General features: G+C 40.5%; 1 protein-coding gene across 7 annotated transcripts in view; it reads right to left on the bottom strand.

Annotated features, from left to right (window-relative positions):
* The window catches only part of PXK (PX domain containing serine/threonine kinase like), a 36,689-nt gene that overhangs the window by 6,004 nt on the left and 6,808 nt on the right, over positions 1-23,877 (bottom strand). For 3 of the 7 annotated variants that reach the window (XM_065845467.2, XM_065845469.2, XM_071812982.1), the window contains exons 2-17: positions 19,739-19,789; positions 19,013-19,060; positions 14,335-14,521; positions 12,336-12,413; positions 12,094-12,167; positions 11,152-11,226; positions 9,814-9,918; positions 9,554-9,655; positions 8,741-8,902; positions 7,284-7,401; positions 6,774-6,852; positions 4,728-4,776; positions 3,966-4,043; positions 3,431-3,517; positions 2,771-2,840; positions 1,758-1,820 (exon numbers count right to left, since the gene is read on the bottom strand). In XM_065845467.2, coding sequence (XP_065701539.1) covers positions 1,758-1,820; positions 2,771-2,840; positions 3,431-3,517; positions 3,966-4,043; positions 4,728-4,776; positions 6,774-6,852; positions 7,284-7,401; positions 8,741-8,902; positions 9,554-9,655; positions 9,814-9,918; positions 11,152-11,226; positions 12,094-12,167; positions 12,336-12,413; positions 14,335-14,521; positions 19,013-19,060; positions 19,739-19,789 — 1,426 coding nt within the window. Of the gene's footprint in view, positions 1-1,757; positions 1,821-1,886; positions 2,173-2,770; positions 2,841-3,430; positions 3,518-3,965; positions 4,044-4,727; positions 4,777-6,773; positions 6,853-7,283; positions 7,402-8,740; positions 8,903-9,553; positions 9,656-9,813; positions 9,919-11,151; positions 11,227-12,093; positions 12,168-12,335; positions 12,414-14,334; positions 14,522-19,012; positions 19,061-19,738; positions 19,790-23,877 lie in introns of those variants that run through there. The other 4 variants (XM_065845468.2, XM_065845470.2, XM_071812983.1 and 1 more) reach the window with 2 other exon arrangements.

Raw genomic sequence — 23,877 nt, 5'->3', positions numbered from 1 at the left:
GTCGCAAAGAAAGTCTACCTTGGGGCCAGTGAGTCTTTACAGGGTCATTAATAGCATACTCACTTAGCTAAAACTACAATATCACTGGGGAAAAAAAATAAGCATACTAGCTTTCCTTAGAGCTAATATCTCAAATGAATTATACTCACAAGAGCATTCCTGAAATGGTGACAGTTGTCTTTCCACCCGATCAAATGCATCAAAGCCATCGGCACAATGAAGCATTTCCCCATTTGAATGCATCAGGGCAACGTGTTCCGTGTTGAACCGGGCTGATCACCATGAGTCACCGCAAGGACACCGACAGCAGGGTGACCACCCCACTGTGACAATGTGGTATGAACAACTAACCCTGGTTCTGAGCCCAAACTTGAGCCATTTTTAGCCATTTGAGCCATGTCTACACATAAACCTGCATCGCATGCTCAAAACTCTAACAGGCTTTCAACCAAGTTCCAACATGTTAAAGCTAAAATGTAAGTAAAAGGTAGTTTCACTGAAGAAAAAAATAAAAAGTATTTCTTTTGCATTTTTAGCTATTTCCTTTTTAAAAAGCACACAGAACTTGAAATAAACCTTCCAGCTAAGAGTCAGTATGTCCAGAGAACAGCACTGTTACTGTGCAACACAATAACAGTAATTACCTTGTTTAGACTAAGTGGGACAAGTTAGTTCATAAAATATACACTTGAACATACCCCCAACCTGGAGGAGAAACGACTAATTTGAATTTCATCCTGACTTGAATTGCATCACACCGACTGCAGTGTCCTCTGAAAGACCATCCGCAGCAAACGCAAATTTGATTGCATCGCTTCGGTTAACGAGTTGTGCTGTGTAGAAAGTTCCTGGGACTAGAAATCATATGGCATGAGTCACCATAACAAACGGTAACGCCACGGACTGCTTCCCTCCTAGAAATGTGTCCCACTAACACCTTGTGCTGTTACTGTTTGCCGGTGCTCCTCTTCCAGCCTTTCAGACGGAAGCACATCTGCTATTGCTCAATATTCACATTTGTAATCACATTTTCACAGGCATTTCTATTGCCCACTCAAGCAGATTCTTTACCACTTCCCACCACCTGTCCTAAATATTTAGCAAAACTGTTTGCACAGCTACCCAGCAGTTTGCTGGAAGAGAGAACTGGGCAAAAATGTTTAAAAATATATCATTTTTGTCTGTCAAAAGTAATAAAGATATTCTTTTTTAAGCCAGATCAGTCTCTGACTTGTTTCTACCAGTTCTACTGGTGTTATCAATGGGCTGTAGCAGAATGGGGGAGATTTATGCAGCCTAAGCCACTGAATTTGTCACACCCAAAATTCCTGAAGCTACAATCACAGCAGTACAGGTGTAGAGAAACAACATACAAAAACAAAGGGTCAGCAAACAGCATTTCAAAGTCAACAGACCATTAACATCAGAACAAATGCACTGTAACATGAGGCCCAGAAAACGTCTGGCAAACAGTGATGTTGGTAAGACTAGAGTAATACACATTTTGAAATAAGCACTTACACTCTATGGGTAAATCATATCATGTATACCTCAAGAGAGGTTATTAGATGAAAAATAACAGTATTAAAGGGTTCTCTGTGGCCCTCAAAAGAGAGCAAATAACCACACTGACACAAGATAAAAGCCATCTGTGTTCCACTCTTGAAAGCCACCATTCCTGGGGAATAACACCCCCAGATGGGGCGAGGAAAATAAAAACAAAGAAAAAGACAAACGCTGTAATGACTCGAACTTACCTGCTGTAGAGGGTGGAGTGGGGGATGATGGAGATGTTAATGGGGAACTCGCCCCAGAGCCTGCTAAATAAAACAACAGTCTAGTAACTAAAGCTGTGACGTTAAAATTCAACACAGGCAGACAGGACAGACTGTTAGAAACAGGCCAGCTTTATTGACTGAAGATCCAATCCTGCTTCCACTGAAATCTGGGCAAGGATTCCCATTCATGCAAACAGTGTCACTCAGACCCCATCTGATCAGCGAGGCTTTTCCAGCACACAGGAGAACGTCCAAACCCATAAGAACCGCACTCAACAGTATTCCTCAATGGGAAACAATTCTTTTCTGTTGCTTAGGCTGCTGGATTTCAGTGTCCAAATTCTGTTCTCCTTAAGAGTTGTGCCACTGCACAGATGGCACCCCAGTTCTCCTTCTAAGAGATGATTTTCAGTCAGTTGCTGTACTCCACAAGGTACTCTGATACCTGACTATTCCACAACAAGCTGCTTTTGAACACATTTTAGCCAGGCAAGTCAACTCTATTACACTGTTCAGTAGCACTGACCCTTCTCTTTAACTAAATGAAGACCTGTCAAAGGCTCTGTTGTTTCAGAATCTGGCACTGATGCAGCAGTTAAACAGATCATTTTCTCATTCATCTTAACACCTTACTACAGAATACGGATCACCGGAGTTTCTCCGTGAAGGCTGCATTAAGTGGCCCAAATAATGGATGTTATAATTATTCCACTCAAATGTCAAATAGATTGGAGAGACGTTTTTTTCAGGAATGAGGCACAGAAGAGAGGACACATTGTTTTGTATTAGGCAGCTGAAAATCTAACACTGACAATATTTTAAAGCCTTCAATATATCTGTTATTAAATGCCCAAAACAATGGTATCGGGTTTAGTACAACATTAATGTCTAAACTGCTTGTGATCCTGGATCTTTTAAGTCAGAAAATGACAGCAACAGGGAAATAACATTGACATAGCAGTGTAGAAGAGAACTCTTCTCTCTGTAGTTACCTGAGTTATTTGAGTTGCTGTATTTTGCTGAGTGTTCTTCCCCACTTTCATAGGCAGAGCGTTTCGATTTCTTTAAAGAAAGCAGAAGAAACAGAAGGCGGGAGTGAATAACTGCTCCCCGTGACAAGGGCTGAACTGACACATGGATTTGTAACAGCACCCGCTGTATCACACAAGGTTTATCAACACCCAACACCTCTCTCCCCACACCCAACACGTGCTGCCACGATGACAGGCGCAGCGAGGCTGTTCTGCACTCAGGTATCTCCAGGTAAGCAACCAGGGCACCTCCAGAGCCTTCTGACCACAAGGGAAGGGCAGAAAACTGACCCAGCAAAAAGGAAGAAACGCAGGGAAAAGGCTCCGATGCCTCCTAGGGCAGCAGGAAGCAGCACATGCTGTTGGTCACCTGTGTGCAAGGTGCTAACTAAGCCTGATTTCATACAGAACCTCGGTTAAACAAATAAGCAAGTCAGCTACCATTGTAATTTAAACTTCTTAAGTAGCTTGTTGCATTGCCACAGAAGTGAAAACAACCAGGAAGCAGCACAGAAAAACACAGGAGAGAACAGAGCAGCGTACCTGTGGTTGTGTGTGCTAAACATTCAGAAAATATATGAGTCTTTTTCTGTATGAGAAGCCTAATTAAAGAAGGTTCACCTTTCGTGCTAAGATCTTCCTTTTCTTTTTCTCTTCCTCAGAGCCATGATGAGATTGAGCTCTTGTCAGCCTTCTGTGCTGGTGAATCTTCAGAATGAAGGGAAAAACAGAAAAAAAGACCATGTTAAGATGTTAAATGTTATCAGACACGTTTGGGGTACAAGGAAACACACTGTAGTCACTTTGCATGTTTAGTGCTCTTTTGTTATTTTGAGTTTTTATCTTTGCTGTTGCAGGTAGAGGGTGGAGCCTCGTACTGCAGCTCAAGAGATCCTTTAAAATAGGAGCCACTGCCTGTGACGCAGCATCACTTAAAACAGTGAAATGCCATACAGCCAACAGCTGTTCAACTCCTCACACTGCATTTTAGAGAAAACAAATCTGCTGATGAAAGCCTTTATTACTCAAAATCACTTTAAGTGAGTAAAAACTCATTTTCTCCGTGTAAAAGTGTCATTGCCAGGCGATGTGGTGATAAGTGATAAGAGGAAATGGAATGTCTGTAGGAAATACAATAAAAGAATGCAGACGTTACCAATTTCTGTTCTTCTGTTAATCGCTTTTCTATGCATTCCTTGGAGGTTTTCAATGCCTCTTTTAGCTTAGTAGGAATCTAGTACAGAATGGAGAAAAAAAAAATCATAGCACAAAATGCAATAAAGGGAAATCCAACTCCACCAGCCAAATCTCACCACTTATCTGATCATGTTGCTCATCTGAAGCCCCGAGTCCTGACACTATTCCCTTAGTGAGGGAGAAAAGTAGACTCTAAATGCATGTCTTCCATTCCAAACCTAGCTACAGATTTAACAGCAGAGAAAAAGAAACACCAGATAATGGAAGGGTCACTCTAATGGCAGGGCCAGCCAACTATTCTGATACTCCAGTCACATCCCCAAACTGCCACAGATGGGGCTCCCCAGACGCCCCAGCACTGCAGCACTGGAGCTGACGGTCTCACCCTGCAAAATCAGCTTTTTGTTTCCTCTCACTGCAAGGGCCCCGTGTTACTCAGCAGCCTCTGCTCGGATAGAGCAGCAGCATCAGTCACGTAAACGTCACAGTCACAGTCACAGATAGGAGCTGCCCTTGAACACACGTGGGTCACACCGTGTGCCCCTTCTAAGGGGTGATATAATGTTCTTGAGTACAATTCAGCAAAGGAATCCAAATGCTGATGGCAATCACCATAAAGCCAAATCAAGGCAGTTCTCCTCTACCCTACCTGTCCATCAATGCACAGCTACCCACAGCCTGGCACTTCCACAAACATCGGCAAATCAATGGTCAACTCTACCTTAAACTGCGGTTTCTCAGAGTTTGTTAGCAGGACATCACTGAATAATCTGTGAGTGGATGAAAACGGAGAAACACAATGAAAAAATTAATCTTATCCCCAAGAGACAGGCAGAACCACAGCAAATATATTACTGGTACTGTTCACTTAAGTCTCTCTTTCTCCTTTTCCCTGTCTGTCCTCATCCCTAGGCCACTGGCTGGTTTTTTCTCACAGGTTTTTATGTACTGCTTTTTATTTTCCAAACACTGTTGTAAAATTAGCAGCATCCAGCCTTCAGAATGGAGCCACTACTGATGGCACAGTAAGCAAGAAGTATTTTGAAAGCTGATAGAACAGGTGCAGGTATCAAAGGCAGAGAAGAGTTCTCTCTCAAAAACAAAAATAGCCTTTTCCTTAAAAGCATATAGATTCTTTAATGACAAGAAACTACCAGGCACTTTATTTTACATTTCACCTAAACAAAATCATTGCTCTTTAGAAGAAAACTCTCTTAGCACATCTATTGTTTTAGCTTTAACACGAACCATGTGAAAGATCAATGAGTGAACTTAACATTTGAAAATATTTGCATTCTTGTCTGTACTCCGGCAAAGGCAACTAAAGCAAATATTCTAATATCTACGCTATCAGCAGCATAGTGTAAATGATTAATCCTTTTCCATCCAGAACAAAGACACTAGAGGGCAATGGTAGTCTGCAAATAAACTAGTTATTCCATTTCAAGATACTTTGCTCTGGAGAACATACTAGAAAACTGTCCCAGAAAGAGATCTCAAATCTGGCTCCGAGATAAATATTTCTGAGACCTTTTGTTGCTGTTCACTGTGGAAAATTATCACAGGCCTTTACTAGAGGAAACAAATCTAAGTCCAGAATCAAGTTTATAAGAACAGTATTCCGTGAAAAATTCAGAAATACAGCAAATTTTAGAAGACTTTAATAACAAATTATGAAAGTTCAGCCTCGTTTATGGGCATTTGTCTGAACCTTTCTGATTACATGTCCTTAAAACACAGTTGATATGGTCACAAAAATAGTAAAGGTTAACAAATATTTAAATTAATTTATTTAAATTACATTAACTGTATTGCACATCTACATAGAACACTTTTGTGAAAAGTATTGGTATGAAGGGAATGTAGTATAATATCCTACATTTCAGCAGCAGCTGCATGTGGATTGTTTGTTCAACATCTTCTAAGACCTATATATTCCTGAGTTTTTCTATAGTATTTCTGCCCAATTACATTCTTCTATCTCCCACCTCCTTTAAGAGCAGAGGAAGGGAGCAGGAGAAGGAACTGAAGGTGAGAGAAGCCGGCACTGACTCTTCCCAGCCAGGAAATACGAATCTTGGAACACGCTCTAAACATCCTGGAATCTGCACATGGTGAGATCAGACCCAGATTTAGGTATGGGCAATCGGTCGTTTATAAGGTCGTGACTCTGGCACCTCGTATTAAGAAAAAATAAAAGAACTCCCCACTAGGAACTGTGGTTTTACGCTCAGCACGCTGGTGACATTTATTCTGTCTGTGCTTCAGAGAATCCCTAAGCCAGGCCTGCAAAAAACAGCCAGAACTTCTACACAATGTTTGATACCCCAGCCTGGTCTAAAAGTCACTGCTGAGCAAAGCAAGATATCTATTTTTCTGGTCATAAGTAAACTGATAGCAAAATCTACCAAAACAGGTCTGAAGGGGACATGCAAAAGGACTCCTTATTTTAAATGCTTTAAAAAATGATCTTAATCATGCTTGCGCTGTTTTAATAGCCGGATCAATTTAAACCATAGCACTATGCAAAATAAAATGCATTCATAACAGCTCCAATACACCAAGAGACAAAGAAATGTCAAAAGAGCATCTATCACATTCACAAAGGATGAGTTCTATCAATTTAAAAGCTTCATTTGGGATACTCTGTACATCCCTCAGAATGAGGAGCAAATCTTTCTAAAAAGGAACAAGAACAAAAACGTTCCTCCTGCAGATATAATTAAAACCATTGCTATGAGTATAAAACAAGTAAAACAAGACTTACGGCATCTGTAAGAGCCGTGAAACAGTTGGCATGCCATTCTTCATAGCTTCACAGGTCAGAATGGATTCCAACACAGACACTACCAAAGAAAGAATAAGAACGAACACATTTTTGCACGGCAGGATAGCAAATGATTTAGAATGAATGTCTGGCACTGCTGTGTGATGTTCCCCTAAGTATTGCATCAATTAAGTTGTGATGAAGCTCTGTGGCATCTGGTTTTTATTATAATGTTACTATTACACATAAAAACTTTTCAAGAATGTTAGACACGAGGCAAGGGAATCCAGACATCTAATTACTTACTACACACTGCTTTATCACTCAGTTAAAAAAAAAAAAGGTTTATTTACACACTACATATATTTCAGGAAGAACATATAATCTGTTTTTACAAATTATTAACTAATTCTTTCCGGTCACAATCTGCAAAGATCTTAAGATGCTATTTCACAGCACTTCAGCTTAGGGAAAAGGTAAAAGTACCCGTTTTCTCAGCTTTGTACTAACCAACAAACACTGATGGTGCAGGAGGGAAGTTGTCAACTGGAATCATATCTGGGGGTCTTCCATATGTCATTTCATACAGTAAGTGTCCAAAGCAATGTACATCAACACCTTCTAAAGTCTGTGAAGGAACAACGAAAAACAAAAAAAACCACAACTTGTTAGAACTAATCAGTTTTTCACAACTGGTTTGAAAATGTGTGATAACCCATTAAAGAGCGGTCTTGCATTTGAAGACAGAAAAGAGGAACCACTGAAACAGTTCCTAACCCAAACCACTTCTCTGCGTAACTTTAGTTCAAAAGAAATCTTCACGTTTAAGCTAAAGAAGCTACTGCCGTCTTCCTGTACGTGATGATGTAAACGGGATAGCAGTATAGTCATGTTCCATAAAAACATGTAAAGTAGTGAACTCTTTTCATACTCAGCAACTTAGGGAACCATCCATTGGTAAGAATCACAACAAAGCACGTTTTCCTAACTAAGTCAAACAGCAAAGAATGAGATTCATAATATGACCAGCTTCACATTACAGGGAGGTAGATAAAAAGAGAGCAAAAATGCAAACGCATACCAAACAAACCTTCCACTCCTCCTTAGGTTTGTGCAAGCTGTACATACATGCTAAGCTCCCAGACAGCATATTTCCGAGATTTTTGAGTCATGTTTAAACAGAAATGGCTCCTCTTACTGGAAAAGGCTTAGGGCTCTGATGGCACTAACAGATTGGGACTAACCCTGAACTTTTGATCGTCTCTCTGACAACGCAGTAGAACTTGTTCAGCAAGGTCAGCAAGCAGCTGTCTTGTGATGCTGTACGGAATTTATTACAATGAGCACTTTAAGGCAGGACAAGATGCTGGCTAGAAATCTGTATTGCTGCAACAGGGCAAATTTGTTTTCCTATTTTTGTAAGAAGATAGCACTTTGCTTTGCAAGCGTGCAGTTAAGAGATACCCTTTAAACAAATAAAACCCAGCTTTTAATAGCTAGATATCTGCAAGCATCTGATCAATTTTCACAGCATCCAAAGGCAGGGCTGATTACTGCTCCCAGCTAAGGCCAAATAATATGCTGCGCTCATGGTACAGACATATGAGTGAAAAAGTGTGGCAGACAATATGCACATTCCTATGAAATACAAGACCAGGGTGGAAAAAGATCTTAGAAGAACTGGCTGTTTACCTCTATTTGTGCCAGCACTGCTGTGATGAAAACACTCACCTGCAGCCCCCATCCACCCGCTCACCTGTGGTCTCAGCCCCACTCCAGTGTCCTGCAACAGTTCTGTGCAGCCAGAGTGTGATTTGGAGGGAGCAGAAAAGGGATTTGATGGAGAAAAGCTCAGATTAAAGAAAAGGAGTTACGAGCTTGTTTTCATTCTAGTCAGTTCTCCACCAACAGAAGGTGAGGTTAAAGGGATGCCTAAGAGTCAGCTGAACTAATGATCTGAATCTTACGTTAATTTTCCGAAACTGTGAAAAGTACGATCGATAAAATGATGGAAGTCCCAACAAGGAATTTTCTAGATCCAGTAACTTGCAGGTGTCCCCATCCAGCATCACATTGGCTGAGTGAAGATGGCCGTAAGGAAAACCTTTCTCATGTAAGAACTTTAATACCTGCAAAAAATCCAATACAGAAGCACTGTCACAAGATGTTCTGATGATCTCAGGATCTTAAATGCTCCAATACTAAAGCAGATACATAACAAATGAGGCCCCTATTTGGAATGCTTGCTTGACTTGATCTTCTATCTACATCAACTTTAGCTGCCTATTCATTTCCATTTCACTGGTAACATCTCTCACAAAACAAACATTTGATGCTGATCCTCAAAGCAGGCTGATAGACACCTCCCAGAGAAATCTGGGAACTAAAACTCACAATTCTACTGAATATTATAGCTTAAAAACACATTAATGACAATGGATTTATGGCACATGTTCTGCAGGCTATGAATTACTTCTTTCTCTTTTTTCCACAAGGCAGAAACTACATTGTCAACCTCTCTCCCACTTGAGCACCACATGTACCAACTACCTTTTTTTTTGGTCAGAAATGGCCTCACACATATATATCTAAATTCAATTCCCAGCAGCCAAGTCTGCTGCTGAAATAAAGCTTGTGTGCTCACAAGTTTGCCTACTTCTTCTAGTTAAACCAGTTGCCCTAAAAACCCCCAAAAAACCACAGGCCTAAAGAAAAACAAACAAACAAACAAAAACCCCACCCAACCAACAAAAACTCCACAGTAAATAAAGTAAAATTACCTCTAATATTTGCCTTCCATATATTTTTATTTGCTGAAGTTCAAGGCCTTGAATTTTTTTAGGATTGCAATACTTCTTCAGGAAAGGGTCTTTTGGCTTTGCCTTTAAAAGAAACACACGTATCAAGTATTGTGCCCAGAAAAGCCAATAATTGTCTTAGTTTGCTTAGGAATAGATGATAAACAGTTTTATAAAACACATATTGTGGTCATTCCAGGAAACATTCTACCATTTGAGTTGGGGATGGGGGGAGACATTACCTTATAAATAAGGTCCTTTAGTGTCCCTTTTTCACTGAATGGTCTAATAACCAGCGCTGAAGATTCATTGGCAGTGGCAAAAGTGATTTTGTAAATATAGGGATGCTACCAAAAGAAGAAACTGTAGGTAAGTTTTAGATGACAGATTCTGTAATTCGTCTTTGCTTGATTCACAAGTAAGCAAAGATCTGCCTGAATTGTACGTTTAATGTAATAAAATAGATTCTGTCAGTGACATTTGCTCAAGTTATTCGGTCTTAACCTGGAGTAAAAAATGCAAGGAAAATTTCAAAAGGATATTGTTCAATTTCCACATAAATAATAATAATAATTAAAAAACCCACTATCTTTTTTTTAACAAAACAGACCAGGAGTTTAAAGAAATGAAGAATCCAGCCCCATTAACACTTATACATGAGCAACTTTGCTGCAAGTTCAAGTCACGGTAAGCTAATAAATTCATTCGGTTTCATACGACGATGGCACATATGGAAACTCGGCATTAATAACTGTCATAACAGTTTGATGTCTTCAGAAATTATTGTAACAACTTCCTGCAACTTTGTGAAACCAAATGAGACAGCCCAGTTGGAAATAGATTACACATGCAACACATGCAGCACATACACGAACTGAAATTGCTCGTTAGGAAAAGACCCCTTGTTCATGCCTTGTTCTAATACGGTAGTTTCAGTGTGGTTTGGGGGTTGGAAAGCCCAGTTTTCAGCCTCTTCTGCTGTGTGCATCTGCTGAGTTTCAGGACTGCAGAGGTTTAACAGTTCAAACACCACCCTGCTCAGCCAGTCTCTCACAAGCTTCACATCCTAAAGAGAAACTCCTTTCGGAGCCAAACGCCAGTTTTCCAGACAGAGATGCCTAATAGATTTATAATGTGGCACTGCACAGGAGCTTAAACTGTATGGCCTCCATTGTGCCTCTACAAGATACTCCTGTCTTAAATTCAAAGAACTGAAAAAACTACGATACTCATTCCACTGCCTGAGTGATTACACCCCGACAACACTACCCTAACAGCCTAAAAGTGTTGAAGAGATGCAATAAAAGCTCGTGATCTCACAGTACTGCACCAAAAGAGAAAAATACAATTAGCCACAACTCTGAATCTCCTGTAACAATCCTGTGGGATTACTGTTTGTGCTGAGAACATGTGAACTCACATTGTGTGGGAAATTTAATTAAAAGGTTTGCACATCTTTAAATGAAAGCAACTCTAAAATTACAAACTGTGTCTACAAGGCTACATGTGCTTTGGCAAGATCAGTCCTTGACAAGCACTTTTGTGCTGCTATAATTTAAAAGTCTTCAAGTAATACTCACAGAACAGGAAGAAAGAAGTTTCACAGCATACTGTAAATCTTTGTCAGACAAGTATTTATCAGGGCCAAGATCAGCCTGGAAATAAATAGGAAAAGAAAGGTGTCGTGATAGTTGTTGCATTCTCCAATGAAAATGTGATCTATATTCTGCTCTCATAAATCAAGACAGCTGCTTGAAGGTGTAATTTTGAAGAGCGAGCAAGGAAATTACACATACAGAATGAATCTTGAAGACGTTGAATTAGGCCATGGTTTCACAATACAAAGCATCTGGCAGTAAATAAGTATTATTGCCTCCTTCCTCCCCCGTATCTGACGCTTTACTGCCGCTGAATGAACTCTGCCAACCCCGAACTGGGGACTGTGTGCATTGGGAACTGATAAGGCTGAAACATCCACCTTCTTCCTCTCCAGTGATAAAAAACAACCTTCCCTCCTACTGCCGACTTCAGTGATATCTGCTCTCCAGTGAAGTCTCACAAACAGCTGTGCCAATATCATCAGCAGGGCAGCACATTTCAGCACATGAGCAAGTGTTCAGTAACAACAAACTACTTGGTGTTAATAAATGTCCACCAATTCATGCCTCTCTCACCTGTTAGTTTGTCAGTACAACTAAAGATCCGAATAAGAAAAGCCACCACCTTGTTATTTTCAGTGAGCAAATTCATCCTGCAGTCAACAGCTCTATCATTACAACTAAAGGAACTTGATGTGCAGGAATGGGAACAAATGACCAGGCACAGAAACTTGCAAACTGGATTTGTCACTAAAGAAACACAACAAGTTCCCACACCACACATCCACCTAAGGGCTCTCAAGGCTCTTCCAAAACCTGAGCTCTTAAGTCTGCCTCTCCATCACTCACACATGGTAGTCAATATCAATTAAATCAGCCACATTCATTAAGACAGACTTGAGTATGAGATGAAAGTATATATACCCAGCTTAGCATTAGTCGCTCCTTTGGTTGATTCTTAATCTTCATTAAGAAATATTTCTTACGTATTCGCCAACCTACAAAAAAAAGAGGCAGCAGCAGCTTAAATTAAACACAACTAAATCACAAAGCTTACAGACAGGACGAGCTCTGTAAGCAAAGGTACTATTGTAATCTCAGGAAAACTCGTATAGTTGGGGAAAAAAAAAAATCAGACAGTTTTTATGCATATATGCTCTTCTTACCTATATCTTTTAATGGTTCTACCACTTCCCACTTTGGCTCTGATCGGAAGAACATTGAAACGTGCTGTAAGGCAATTTCTGGAAAGAAAAGAAGAAGTTTCTAAGAGCTTATTTAAGATGATTATCAACGCCAGAAGGAAACCTGCAGGAATTCAGACTGAAAGTCAGCAAAATCACTTTAAAAGGAAATCAGATAAAACCACAGTTAATAGGGCATTTGCATTTTTAACCTGAGATCTCAAAACCACAGAGAAAACAAAGAAAGCTCTGCCTTCAAAAATCTTAGCTTACCAAGCTTCTATCTGTACTAGATCTACATTTCTAAGTCCAAATCCAAAGCTCGCAGCTAAGATTCCCCACACTATGTAAGATCACGAAATGTCTCTGCTACACCTGTCGAAGTGCCAACTTTTTCATCTCTTTAATGTGCACCTACATCACCGTTACTACATGTAAATTAGTCAGTTCTGTTTCACTAGGTGTTACTCTGCCCTTTTCTGTGCAGGCAAAGGTATTTTGCAAGCTACCATGATCCAACACACATTTCTGAGGCAGGGAGTGGGGGATAAAATCACCCTTCTGGTTACTGAGTTCTCCCACAGCTGGGAACACAACTGGTTTATTCATGAAGCAATTTGAGGGGAAATCTCAGTGAGAAGTGGAGACAGCAGGGGGAGAAAGGGAATCATGCCAACCAGGAGTTTTCTCTAACACAGCTTATCTTGGCATAGAAGCACAGCAAAAATGTAAGGATGCACTGATACTCCTGCCCTGCATCTTCTCTATCTGAAAACAGGCTAGGAAAAAAAAGAGAGAACAGTGCAATAAATATCAGCCCACAGCTCCAGTATCTAAAAAATGACAAACTGATGGTGTCTCCAAAGACCACAAGCAACAACTTGATTGCTACTAACTTCCCTGCAACTTGCTGAGAAAACAATCTTGATGAAAGCGCTCAGAATTAACACAGAAGTCACAGCGTCTCCTTGAGGACTGAAATTGCTGGCTCAGCATCGGGCAGACAAACTGCATCCTTAAAGAGTTACTCATAATTTACAACTCCTCCACAGCTCACCATAAACATCCGGGAAATGTTCTCTGCACTTTGAAGCTGAAGACACAAGAATGTTACGTAAAGGGAGAGCAAAAAGACAAGTGAAAAGGAAGCAGCAAGTTCCTGCTTCAGTGGGCTCTGCTTCTGTGAAAACAAGCTTTGCATTTTGCAAAGAGTTGTTTTGCCTGTGAACTAAATCTGTAGAGTGGGTTTCGTGACTAAGAGGAAGTTGTTTTTCAGACTATAAAGCAAATATTTAACAATTTCCAATGGCTGAAGCTGAAGGGAGACAAATTTAAATAAGAAACAGTCACGAAGAGAACTGATCACTGGGATATCATTTGAAGGGATGCAGTGATTTTCCAGTATTTGGGGGAGAGGATGTGTGACTTGTTCGAGCCTTGAAAAAGCCCTCAGCCTAGCTCGAACAATTAGTTCTAGGAAGTCTCACAACCCAACTGATAGTGGGAGCCAGACAAGATGACCACAATTGTTCCTGTTGATTTGAAAAACGAAAAAAGCAACATTCGGTGTTCAGACAACCGTCCGTTTTAACAGAACGCAGAGCTGACAAACTTAACTCGGCCCTTACGCTCTGGTAGAGGATTTCCAAACACCAACACTCTGCATTTATCACAAACTGTGAAAAAGTAGATGTCGCTTTCATCAACTCCCCCCTCCTAAATTCTGCTTACATAGATCTTGACCCTCATCACTCCTCTGTAAGATAATTCAAATATTTAGATTTGACAATCGCAGCATGAATCATGCACAAAGCTAGAGAAGCACTTTACTAAATAATCAAATGCACAGGATGATAACTCTGGAAGTTGTTCCCCCATCCACCCGCCACGTTTCAGTGTAAATCCTTGCCAACATCAATGGAAGATACACACACAAAGGCTCAAGGGAAACTGGAAAGCAGTTTTGCAATCCCTCACTTACCAGTGTAGTTTACAGAATAGCTGTTTGGGTCCAAGAATTTTTTTACCAGCTCACAGTTAGACAGTATGTGATGGGAAGTAATTGCATCCAGATAGGCCTGGAGTCCTTTCTGTCTTTCAGCTATGAATTCACGCTCCATATTCCCAATCAATTTTTTTGGAGGAAGAGGTAGACTTAGAGTTGAGATCTGAAAAAGAGAGGAAAAATTACTACCCTCACTCTCAAAATGCCTCACGGATAGAAACTCGCAACCCAGAAAGTAGAAGACTCTCAGCAGCAAGCTAACTACCGGATAACTCTTTTTGGACTGCCTATATGTACAGGCTTTTATGTTTTTTCTAAGTACTGTTATCAGGGTAAGCTAGACAGACAACAGCTTGCATCCCGCTGTGAAGAGATTAGTAAGTGGAATGACACTGAAAATGCGAGGAGAGAAATTCTTGCTAGTGAGTCATGCATTGAAGATCCCCGCACAAAACTTTCAGATACTAAATGACTACAATTTTCAGCCAAACCCTTTCCATGACATATCTCCACCGCAGCACAAAAACCATTCACGCCTCACCGTTTTCTCTGGATAAGATTTACGCTTTCTTATTTCATGAAGTGCAGATTAATAACTTTGCCTCTACTGCCTTTATAGGTAATTCAGTTCCCTTACTGCCAGTATTTTAAATCTATAATTTCAAATACAGTTCAACTTTTCCGTTATTCCCTGAATTAGTTACTGTACAGTTTTTAAACAGCTTTCAACCCAGAAATAGCTGCAATCTACCAGTGGATGTACAGTAGTTGGTTTATGTTGACATAAGTGATCCAAAACTTGAGGAAACAAAATAAATCAGAGGAATACTTCGAAACAGGACGATGAAAAAATGTACAGGAATTCAAAGCCTTATGTAAGTCAGATCAAAGAGGTCATCTTTAGAAAACAAAACTAGGATTGCACACAGTGTTTATACTCAATTAGGTCATGTGAATTGCCAGAATAAATTTTTCATGTTGTTAACACATCGTTGTCCTGCAGATCAAAGCACCTGCCTTGGGTGCCCTGAATCTCCAGGGGGGTTGGCTTTGAGAAGTGTGTGTTGCAGGAATCAATTACACCAGATGCAACAACCTCATTTCTAAAGCAAACAGTTCACCGCGGAGAAGACAGTGACATTTGGTGTCTGAACAACGCATTTTAACTAGTGCAAAAAGGAAAGGATTAGTTCAATGAACAGGGGCAGAAGCAGCAACCCCTTTTTGTTTTCTCCTCCTTTTGAACACAGGAGTTCAACCTCAGCCACTTCTCCTATTTCCCTTTTCTAACTGCAAATCATGGGCTGATAAAGTTATAGCTGTAACTGCGCCTGAATTGCAGAAAAATAATCCAATGCACTGAGCATTTTTTAATGCTGTTACACACAAGGGGGGGAAAAAAACACATCAAGGAATAAACTCAAAAGTAACAATTTACAACTTAAAGCTAAATTGGTGAATTACTGGCTGTAACGCCAGAGGCACACAAGAATTTCATTTGGCAGACCACTCTTACTTCTATTCATAAACAAGTTTCTAAACAAAAATTAAATCCATTTCTGATATAACTCACTGGAAAAGTACATCAAATCATAATCACCTTTACCTCCCTGACCTGACGGCTAGCTCCCACCAGAGCGAAAAAGACTCTAGTTCCGATGCTTTTAGCCCACTATTGTTTTAAGATTTATTTCAATAAACCACACATCTGCTATATTTCAGCAGAAAGCACCATTCACCCGCAGGTTTTTGTAGCTATCTGCCACTGCATCCAGCACAGCGGGAGCACCGTCTGCCGCAGAACAAGACCTCAGTGAGGTCCTGACCTGGCAAAGACCTCACAAGCTTTCAATCACGGTAACTCATCAGCGTCCCCAGCTCAGCGCTGGAGCCAGGATGGGCTTCACCACTGAAGAACCTGGGAATTAACACTCTTATCTTCAAATCGCAGCCTGCTCAGGAATGTCTGTTCAAAAGCTGCAATAAAACGCTTCTATATCTTGCCTTACCAGTAGTTCACCGAACAAAAGAGCAGCCAATGATCTCCACACATCTCTGTCAAAGAAGCAAAGAGGAAGAAATGCAGGATGGTCTGGAAGGGGCTTTTAAATCCAGTACATGGCTGAGAGTTCAGGGAATCTGCCTTGAAACCTTCTGATGCAGATCAGGGTCACAGGCAAACACTTCTCATTATTTCCAAGGTGGGTGGTAGGACTACATCCCCCAGTGTACACAGTTTAGAAATTCTCAGTCCTTGCTTTTATTGCATAGGTAGCAGCAGATTAACAGCAGAAAAGCTGCATTTCAGCTCAGCTGCAGCTACGTGTTCAAACACAACCACCCAAACCTACAAAGAGGTCCAGTATGGTATAGGAACTGGAAGAACTTGGGGCTTTATACCCAAAAGAAAATCCAGCTGTTTGTCCAGCAATGTCTTCATTGTCAAGGATGGAGATTGGGTTTTGGTATTTTCTTATTGCTCATTGCTTTATACTGTTTGGGGGGTTGGTTTTTTTTGAGATTGTTTGTTTACTCTGATTTCAATGTTCACAGATGAGAGTTTAAAGAGTTTAATCATGGGACTTTAATATTGTCACTTAGAGTTCTGGATGGAAAGAACCAAGGAGTGTTTCATGTCTTAATGGATCAGAAAACTTCAGCTCCAGCACCACAAAGAGCAATTTATAAAAACAAAATCTCAAACAGTGGGAGAAATGAGCAATTTTAATACGCTTCTTGTCAGCTGCTCTCTGCTGTCTCTCAAGCCCAGGCATATGGGTCTCAGCTGGAGAAGCAGTGGTGTCTGTCAAAAGCAGAGCTGAGCATCTTTGATACACATTTAAAGTGTTGTTCCTGCCAGTCTGCTGGGCACGTAACAAGGAATTACACCTCTTGGGGTGGTTCTCAGTAGGCTGCATCCAAGCAGAGAGAGATCTTTGCCATTCCAGACTATGGCAAGTAGAAACAGGAGTTTGAACATGAGCGGTAGTTTTCTCTGAAGGAGATCAAGTGCTAATGAACACAGCCTCTTAATTTAGCCGCCCTCTGCAGAGGTATGTCTCCATGATTCTGTTTGATCTCTTCTAGCCATCCAAGCAGCTGATGTTTTTGTCCCAGATCTTGGTATCTTCTCTCTGCAAAATCTCTCATTTCAAATTCCTCCTTGTCCCACTCTGCAAGCTGCTGTTGAATAATTTCCTGAACCCTCCACTTCTATCATTCACCTTTGTCTCAGATACAAGGTCCTTTTCTTCCTGTACCACATCATACATAACCTGTTTACTTTCACTTCCTAGACCTTCCACCTTGGCCTAACCTTCCAGTACCTGTCATTTCTGAATTTTAAGTCTTAAAGGTCCATCGGCCTCTCTACTAAAGCTGCCTCATTTGAAAGTTAAATGAGAAGACAACAAAGCTTTTTCACATTCTACTCCCCACGGTTAAGAGGAGTTTGTTATAGGCGACTGCAAAAGTGAACTCTTTCTTCTTTTTAAATCTTTCTCAAAATTCATTCGCTGTGATCTCTATCAAAACTTGCCTACGGTTAAGACTACAATGACTACTGTGGACTATGACTACTAGTACCATGTCATTTCCTTGTCTTCCCATGGGTGCTTATCTTACCAGTAATGCTCTTTGGAGCAAGAGACATCTTTGTATCACATTTATTCAGCACACCACACAAGAGGTTTCTAGGTCACGATAAGAATTCCTACATGCTACTGTACATTCAATAAAATAATTCCACAGTGCAACCACATTCCCTCTGTTGAATTGTGACTAATATGCCCTTCCATCCACCTTCTAGCCCAGGAATCAGTTACAGCAGACTATCAGAGTGCACAATTCAACATCCTATGTGGTTTTCTCACTGAGGTTCATCAAGCAAATAATTGATTCGATGGAGGTGGGGGAGAGGAAGGAGAAGCAGCATTAAGCTCCTGAATTCACACAACATTTAACAAGGAAAAAAGTTTCAAAGTCACAAAAATCTATCCTCAAATCGCAGAAGCATTCACTTTTTATCTTGCTTGCATAGTACTATGGAAATCTGGAGTAACAAGTTTCATTCCTGGAGATGCCAGTCGCTGCTGCTCCCCTCTCTTCCCAAACGCAGTCACATACCCTCCTTTTTCCCACACAAACTAAAAAGAAATAATTGTCCAAAAAAGCACAAGAAAACACACAGTAAGTCCAGTGTTTAACTACGGAACACTTCCCAGTGATACAGAAAACCATCACATGATAAGCAGCATCTGGTAGTGCTTTTAGACGAGTATAAATAATGAGACGTAGCACTTCAATGCTGAATTTATAAGGTTGGTGTGTGCTTTGGCTTTCTTCGAATCAAAGGAGGAACAAATAATAACACATAAAACCGGAACAAGTCGCAGTACTGAAGGGAAAGATTCAGTATCTGCCAGTTTCCTCCATTTCTATATAAACTGATCCTGTTGGTGCTAAAATTACAATTTTACACGAGAAAAGAGTGGAAAAAGTAGGCATTAAAATTACACTTGAAGTCATTGTTTCTATTTACAGCTATGTGAATTTGTATTTTTTCTTCACTGCAATGCATAGAAGTATCACACGCCATTTTATATAAATCCTTCTTACGGACATTTGATATCTACATATAAAGGGTAAAAGTTACCTGCAAGCTATTATTAAGCAAGTCAAAGTCACTGTATCGCCTCACAATCTGCAAAACATAATAACAAAGTTTAAGAAATATATCACTTTTCCCATTAGCATTTCACCCTTCAAAATCCCATCAGACAAAAGTAATTCCCATGTATGAGTTTTTCTTCTTTTAACCATTTTTGTACAAATGCATAACTGCTGGATTTATGTCACACTGCCAGAAAGCAAAGAAATGTTTTTAATCACATCTTGACCAGAATGAAAATACATTTCAGACATTACCTTAAAACGGCTTAAAATAATCTTTGTGAGCAAAGCTGTCGGCAAACAACGTATTTTTGCCGTGTTATATGCAACAGCTTTTCACAATCATCTTCATTACTTCTATGTTTCATTGCTCATGTATCAGCAAGGCTGTGATTTTAGCACTAGGGAAGGCAAACTGGGATTGGAGATTTAAAAATGATAGTCGTGCAACACACAGCAGTAACGTGACAGGCATTTTCCCTGTTTTTCTGGAATATTGACAATAGCAGCAGACAACATGCCTTGTGCAGCTGGCACCAATGCTGCTTTTCTCTTAGTTTTTGACCAAAAGTATTCAAGCACTTTGTGTCTTCAGTTCCAAACCAACATTTCCCTCTCTAGCTCAAGTTTAAAAAGCTAGGAAGAGACAATTTCCAAATTCTTCCTAAAAAGGCATCATGGTTACATGAACAACAGTTCAAGAAGTTACCTGCCAACTGTTTTCCGCTGAAACTCCTCTCTGAACGCGGATGATGTATTCCTAACAAAAGGAAAAACATTATTAGAAATGAGAAGTAACAAGCCGAAGAAAGTTATTAGGTACTTCTCCAAATATGACCAATATCAGATTATGAAACACTCAAGAACAGAACATTCAGATGAAGATTTTCCGTGGCTGGGTGAAGGTTGGAGCGGGGTTTGCTCACACCCATCACTAGCAGCTCCCTCTGCTTCACCAAGGGATAGATGAGGAGTCCAAGAGCTCGCAGACCTGTGAAGCACTTCAACAGTTCACTGAGTTAAGAAAAAGACGGTAAGAGCGTACCCACCACACACAGCAGCTGAAGAAGAGTCTCCACACCACCAGTATCTAACCAGTAACCCGCAGTATCTAACCAGTAACCCCCATCACCGCAGACCAAAATGCCGGCACAGACCCAGAGCTGCCCAACTTCGGGTTATCTTTGTGTGAGCAACGTTACCACAAAAGCCTTGGGGTGCGCTTGCGTAACTGGAACGTATCAGTTTATCATTAGGATCATTCTTCATTTCTAATGCATGCTTAATGTTAATTATTTATATATTAACTGTGCAAATGTATCTAAATCTCAGTGAATCACTTTTAGATTTTAAGAATTCATAATTCTCCTACCACAACTACATTCATCAAACACAATTCTTTTCAGTCTCTTCATTTCAAGCTCCAATGTATGTTTTGTAGACCAATACCTGGTCACTACAGCAATACCATTATTTGTGATTTATCTAATTATCTTAAGAACAGATACCAAGCATTGTGTATACCTACTCAGGCACGCTTCAAAGAAGCCATGATTTTGTTTACCCCTATTCTGTTTAAGTTTGAAAACAGCTCTAAAAACACTTTCGACATTTCAAAGATCATAAACGAGGCAAGTTCTTTTCCTAGAAAGCCTATAATCTCCATTTTAGGTATTGTGTAATTAGCAAGAACAAAAATTAATCTGGGCTAACTGTAGTGAGGGATACTTCCTTTTCCATTTGCATACACTGAACGCTCTATAAATGCAGCTCTTTTTAAAGTCTTATTATACAGATAATCCCATGACCACATAATTTACATTGAAAAACATGTAAATGGAGAGCCAAAAACGTAAAGAAAAGCCTGCGAAAATGCAACTCTCAAGACTGAAAAGAGCTAGAGAGCACTCAGAGTCAGAAGCGGGGGAAGAAGCCATACAGGTGCTTATGTTTTACACTTCCCATTGTGTCAGGCTGACATTGTCAGAAAGCCCCGTGTCCCCAGCACGTTCCTGTTCCTGGCCGGGGCAGCAGGACCCACCACCGGTGCTCAAAGTCCCACTTGAACCCCCCGAATTTCCTCACCCAACACACTCAGGCGCTTCGCACACCAACAGCCACAAAACTCAAAGTGAGAACCAGAAAAATCTAAACCAAATACAAAGTGAAGCCACGGCTCACAGTATTTCTAGGCTGGAACGCACAAAAAGCTCTTTGCATTTGTGCCAAGCGACGTGTGAGTACCCACCCAGTTATGGCCCGCGGTGCAGCAACATCACACGATAAATCAGTTCTTACTCAGCTCAGATGGCTCCATCCACCCCGCTTCGAACTTTCAAATGTATTTTATGTAAAGTGCTGAGTAATTTTTTCAATTTCAAACGCCACCGAAGTTTCCTGAACTGCTTACATCAATAGGAGTCTCACACAAACAAAAGGACAGATCAGAGCATTATGCACCATTTTTTTCAGATATTACAATTAATGCTGCATTCCAAATGATTATGAATAGACAATAATGAAATAATAACAAATAAACAAAGGCATTTCCACTACCTTGAGTCTATGTACAAAACTTGTCCATCCTGTAACAGTAACTTTATCTGGCATGTACCTGTATACCAACTAGATAATTCAATTAATTGAGGGTTTGATCCATGAAGTAGTATAAATTCAGCTTCACAGTTAAAAAGTCATTTATTAGTACTTTCAGGTACTGTGAAGCATCTTCTGGTTTTGCAAGTTGCCTTCAGAACCACACAGAACTAATTCTCCTCTTTCAAATGAAATGAAATTAAAAGCTTGTGCACTGGAAAACATAAACATACAATTAGATGCAAACAAAGTGGGGCACATCAGAGCATCCCTCCATAGAATTAAATTCTCATTTAACACTTACCATCATGAAAGTAAGTAATGTAAATCAAGAATTATGACTATTCCAGGCAAGAGGCAAAGGCACCACTTATCGGATGGCATTACCTTGTGTGTTGAGCGTTAACTAATCCGGAATATATTTACTGAAGTTTCCTTCCAAAGCACAATGTTGCTCAGGCAAAAATGCTTTATTATCAAGAGCTGGCAAATATCTGTAGCAATTTTGAACTATCAAGCCTTGAGAACAAATTCAAGATTAGTAAGCATGAAAACTGAAGTGATTTAGAGCACTCCATGTCCTAGCAGCTTAGCTGGAAATGACAGAAATCCGAGATGTCACAGACCAAAACACGTAACTACTATACCAGAATTGAAGTGTCTATTTTCAGAAAGTCGGCCTGACATACTCTCTCCATATTCTCTTCTCTTACTCATTTGAAATTACAATTAAGGTATTTTCCTTCAAAACAAGGAGCCCAAATCCTCATAAACAGTAACAAAAATCCACAGAGCTGATTGCAATCAACCATGTAACTATGTTTGGAAACTGTGTGACAGAAACTGATTAAAGGGACACCTGGAAACCCAGATTTACCACTAACATGGCTTTTCCTGTTTTGTGATCATTGCTGCATTTGGGAAGTAGGAAGAGGCTGCTTCACACACCGCCAAAAAATTGCAGCAACCACTTATTCAGCAAGTCTCACAGGAATGTTGGCTGTTTCTCTGAAAAACCACGCTGGTCATGATTCACCACGTTCAGTCATTCATCTTTTCTAGGGTTTTGAAAGAAGCAGAGTTATTGCTCAATCCCTTGTAGCGCTTACTCTTTGTCCAGTGATTAACCTCTCCTATTGCACTCCAAGAAAACGTTCTCAGACAGGTAGAACACACCAATTCAATAGACTAACGCCAAAGTATCTTACTGCACACAACCACTCCGATCAATCCAACCGTTGGCTCTTCTGCAGAGCCTGGTGATGAACAGCTCGGGGCTCAGAGCTCATTGTCACAGTGAGACTGTATCACAAAACCCTGTCAGGACACACATGGACCTGTTGGAAAGGGGCCAGAAATGATCTGAAGCTGGAACAGCTCTGCTGGGAGGACAGGCTGAGAGAGTTGGGGTGTTCAGTTGGAGAAGAGAAGCTCTGGGGAGACCTTATTGTGCCTTTTAGTGCTTAAAAGGGGCCGATAAGAAAGATTAAACTAAAGGAGGGAGATTCAGGGTGGACATGAGGAAGAAATTGTTGCCCCTGAGGGTGGTGAGAGCCTGGCCCAGGTTGGCCAGAGAGGTGGTGGATGAACCATCCCTGGAGACATCCCAGGCCAGGCTGGACGGGGCTCTGAGCAACCTGAGCTGGTGAAGATGTCCCTGCTCATGGCAGGGGTGGCACTGATGGTCTTTGAAGGTCCCTTCAACCCAAAGCATCCTGTGATTCTATGAAAAATACACTTGGGCCACAACTATTTCTTCCATGCAGACTCCAGAATTTTCCCATCTAGTTTTACTTTGGCACCCTAAAGCACAAATCAAGACCCCTCTTCACATCACGGCTTCACGAACTGAAACTAGAACATCGCTAGTTCATCCTAACATTGTTAGTTCTGCCTGTATGGAAAAGGTTTAAGTCTTTCTCCATCAATGTTGACTGTAATGAAAAACTGGCCACCTCAGCACTACCACTAAGGAAAAAAAAAAACGAATGGTCTTACGGAGCTTTATTTTGGGTCTTTGCTTGTTTATTTGTTTGGGGCTTTTTATTTTGTTTGGTTTTTTTCCTAGAGTTGATAACGCAACTGAAAGCCAAAGAATACCTATGGTAGAAAAGCCATGATAAGCAACATGACACAATTCCCAATATCTGCCATGGCTGCACATAATCAGCAGACCACAGTTTGCTGAGTTTTAGTGAGAAGCTGACACTTCCTATTGCCTCCACACACCAACAAGCTTGTCTTGGGATTATA

This window comes from Patagioenas fasciata, chromosome 10 (genome assembly GCF_037038585.1).
Source record: "Patagioenas fasciata isolate bPatFas1 chromosome 10, bPatFas1.hap1, whole genome shotgun sequence".
NCBI lineage: Eukaryota > Metazoa > Chordata > Aves > Columbiformes > Columbidae > Patagioenas > Patagioenas fasciata.
Note: the sequence above shows the minus strand (reverse complement) of the source record. Positions and strands in the feature narration are given on the sequence as shown.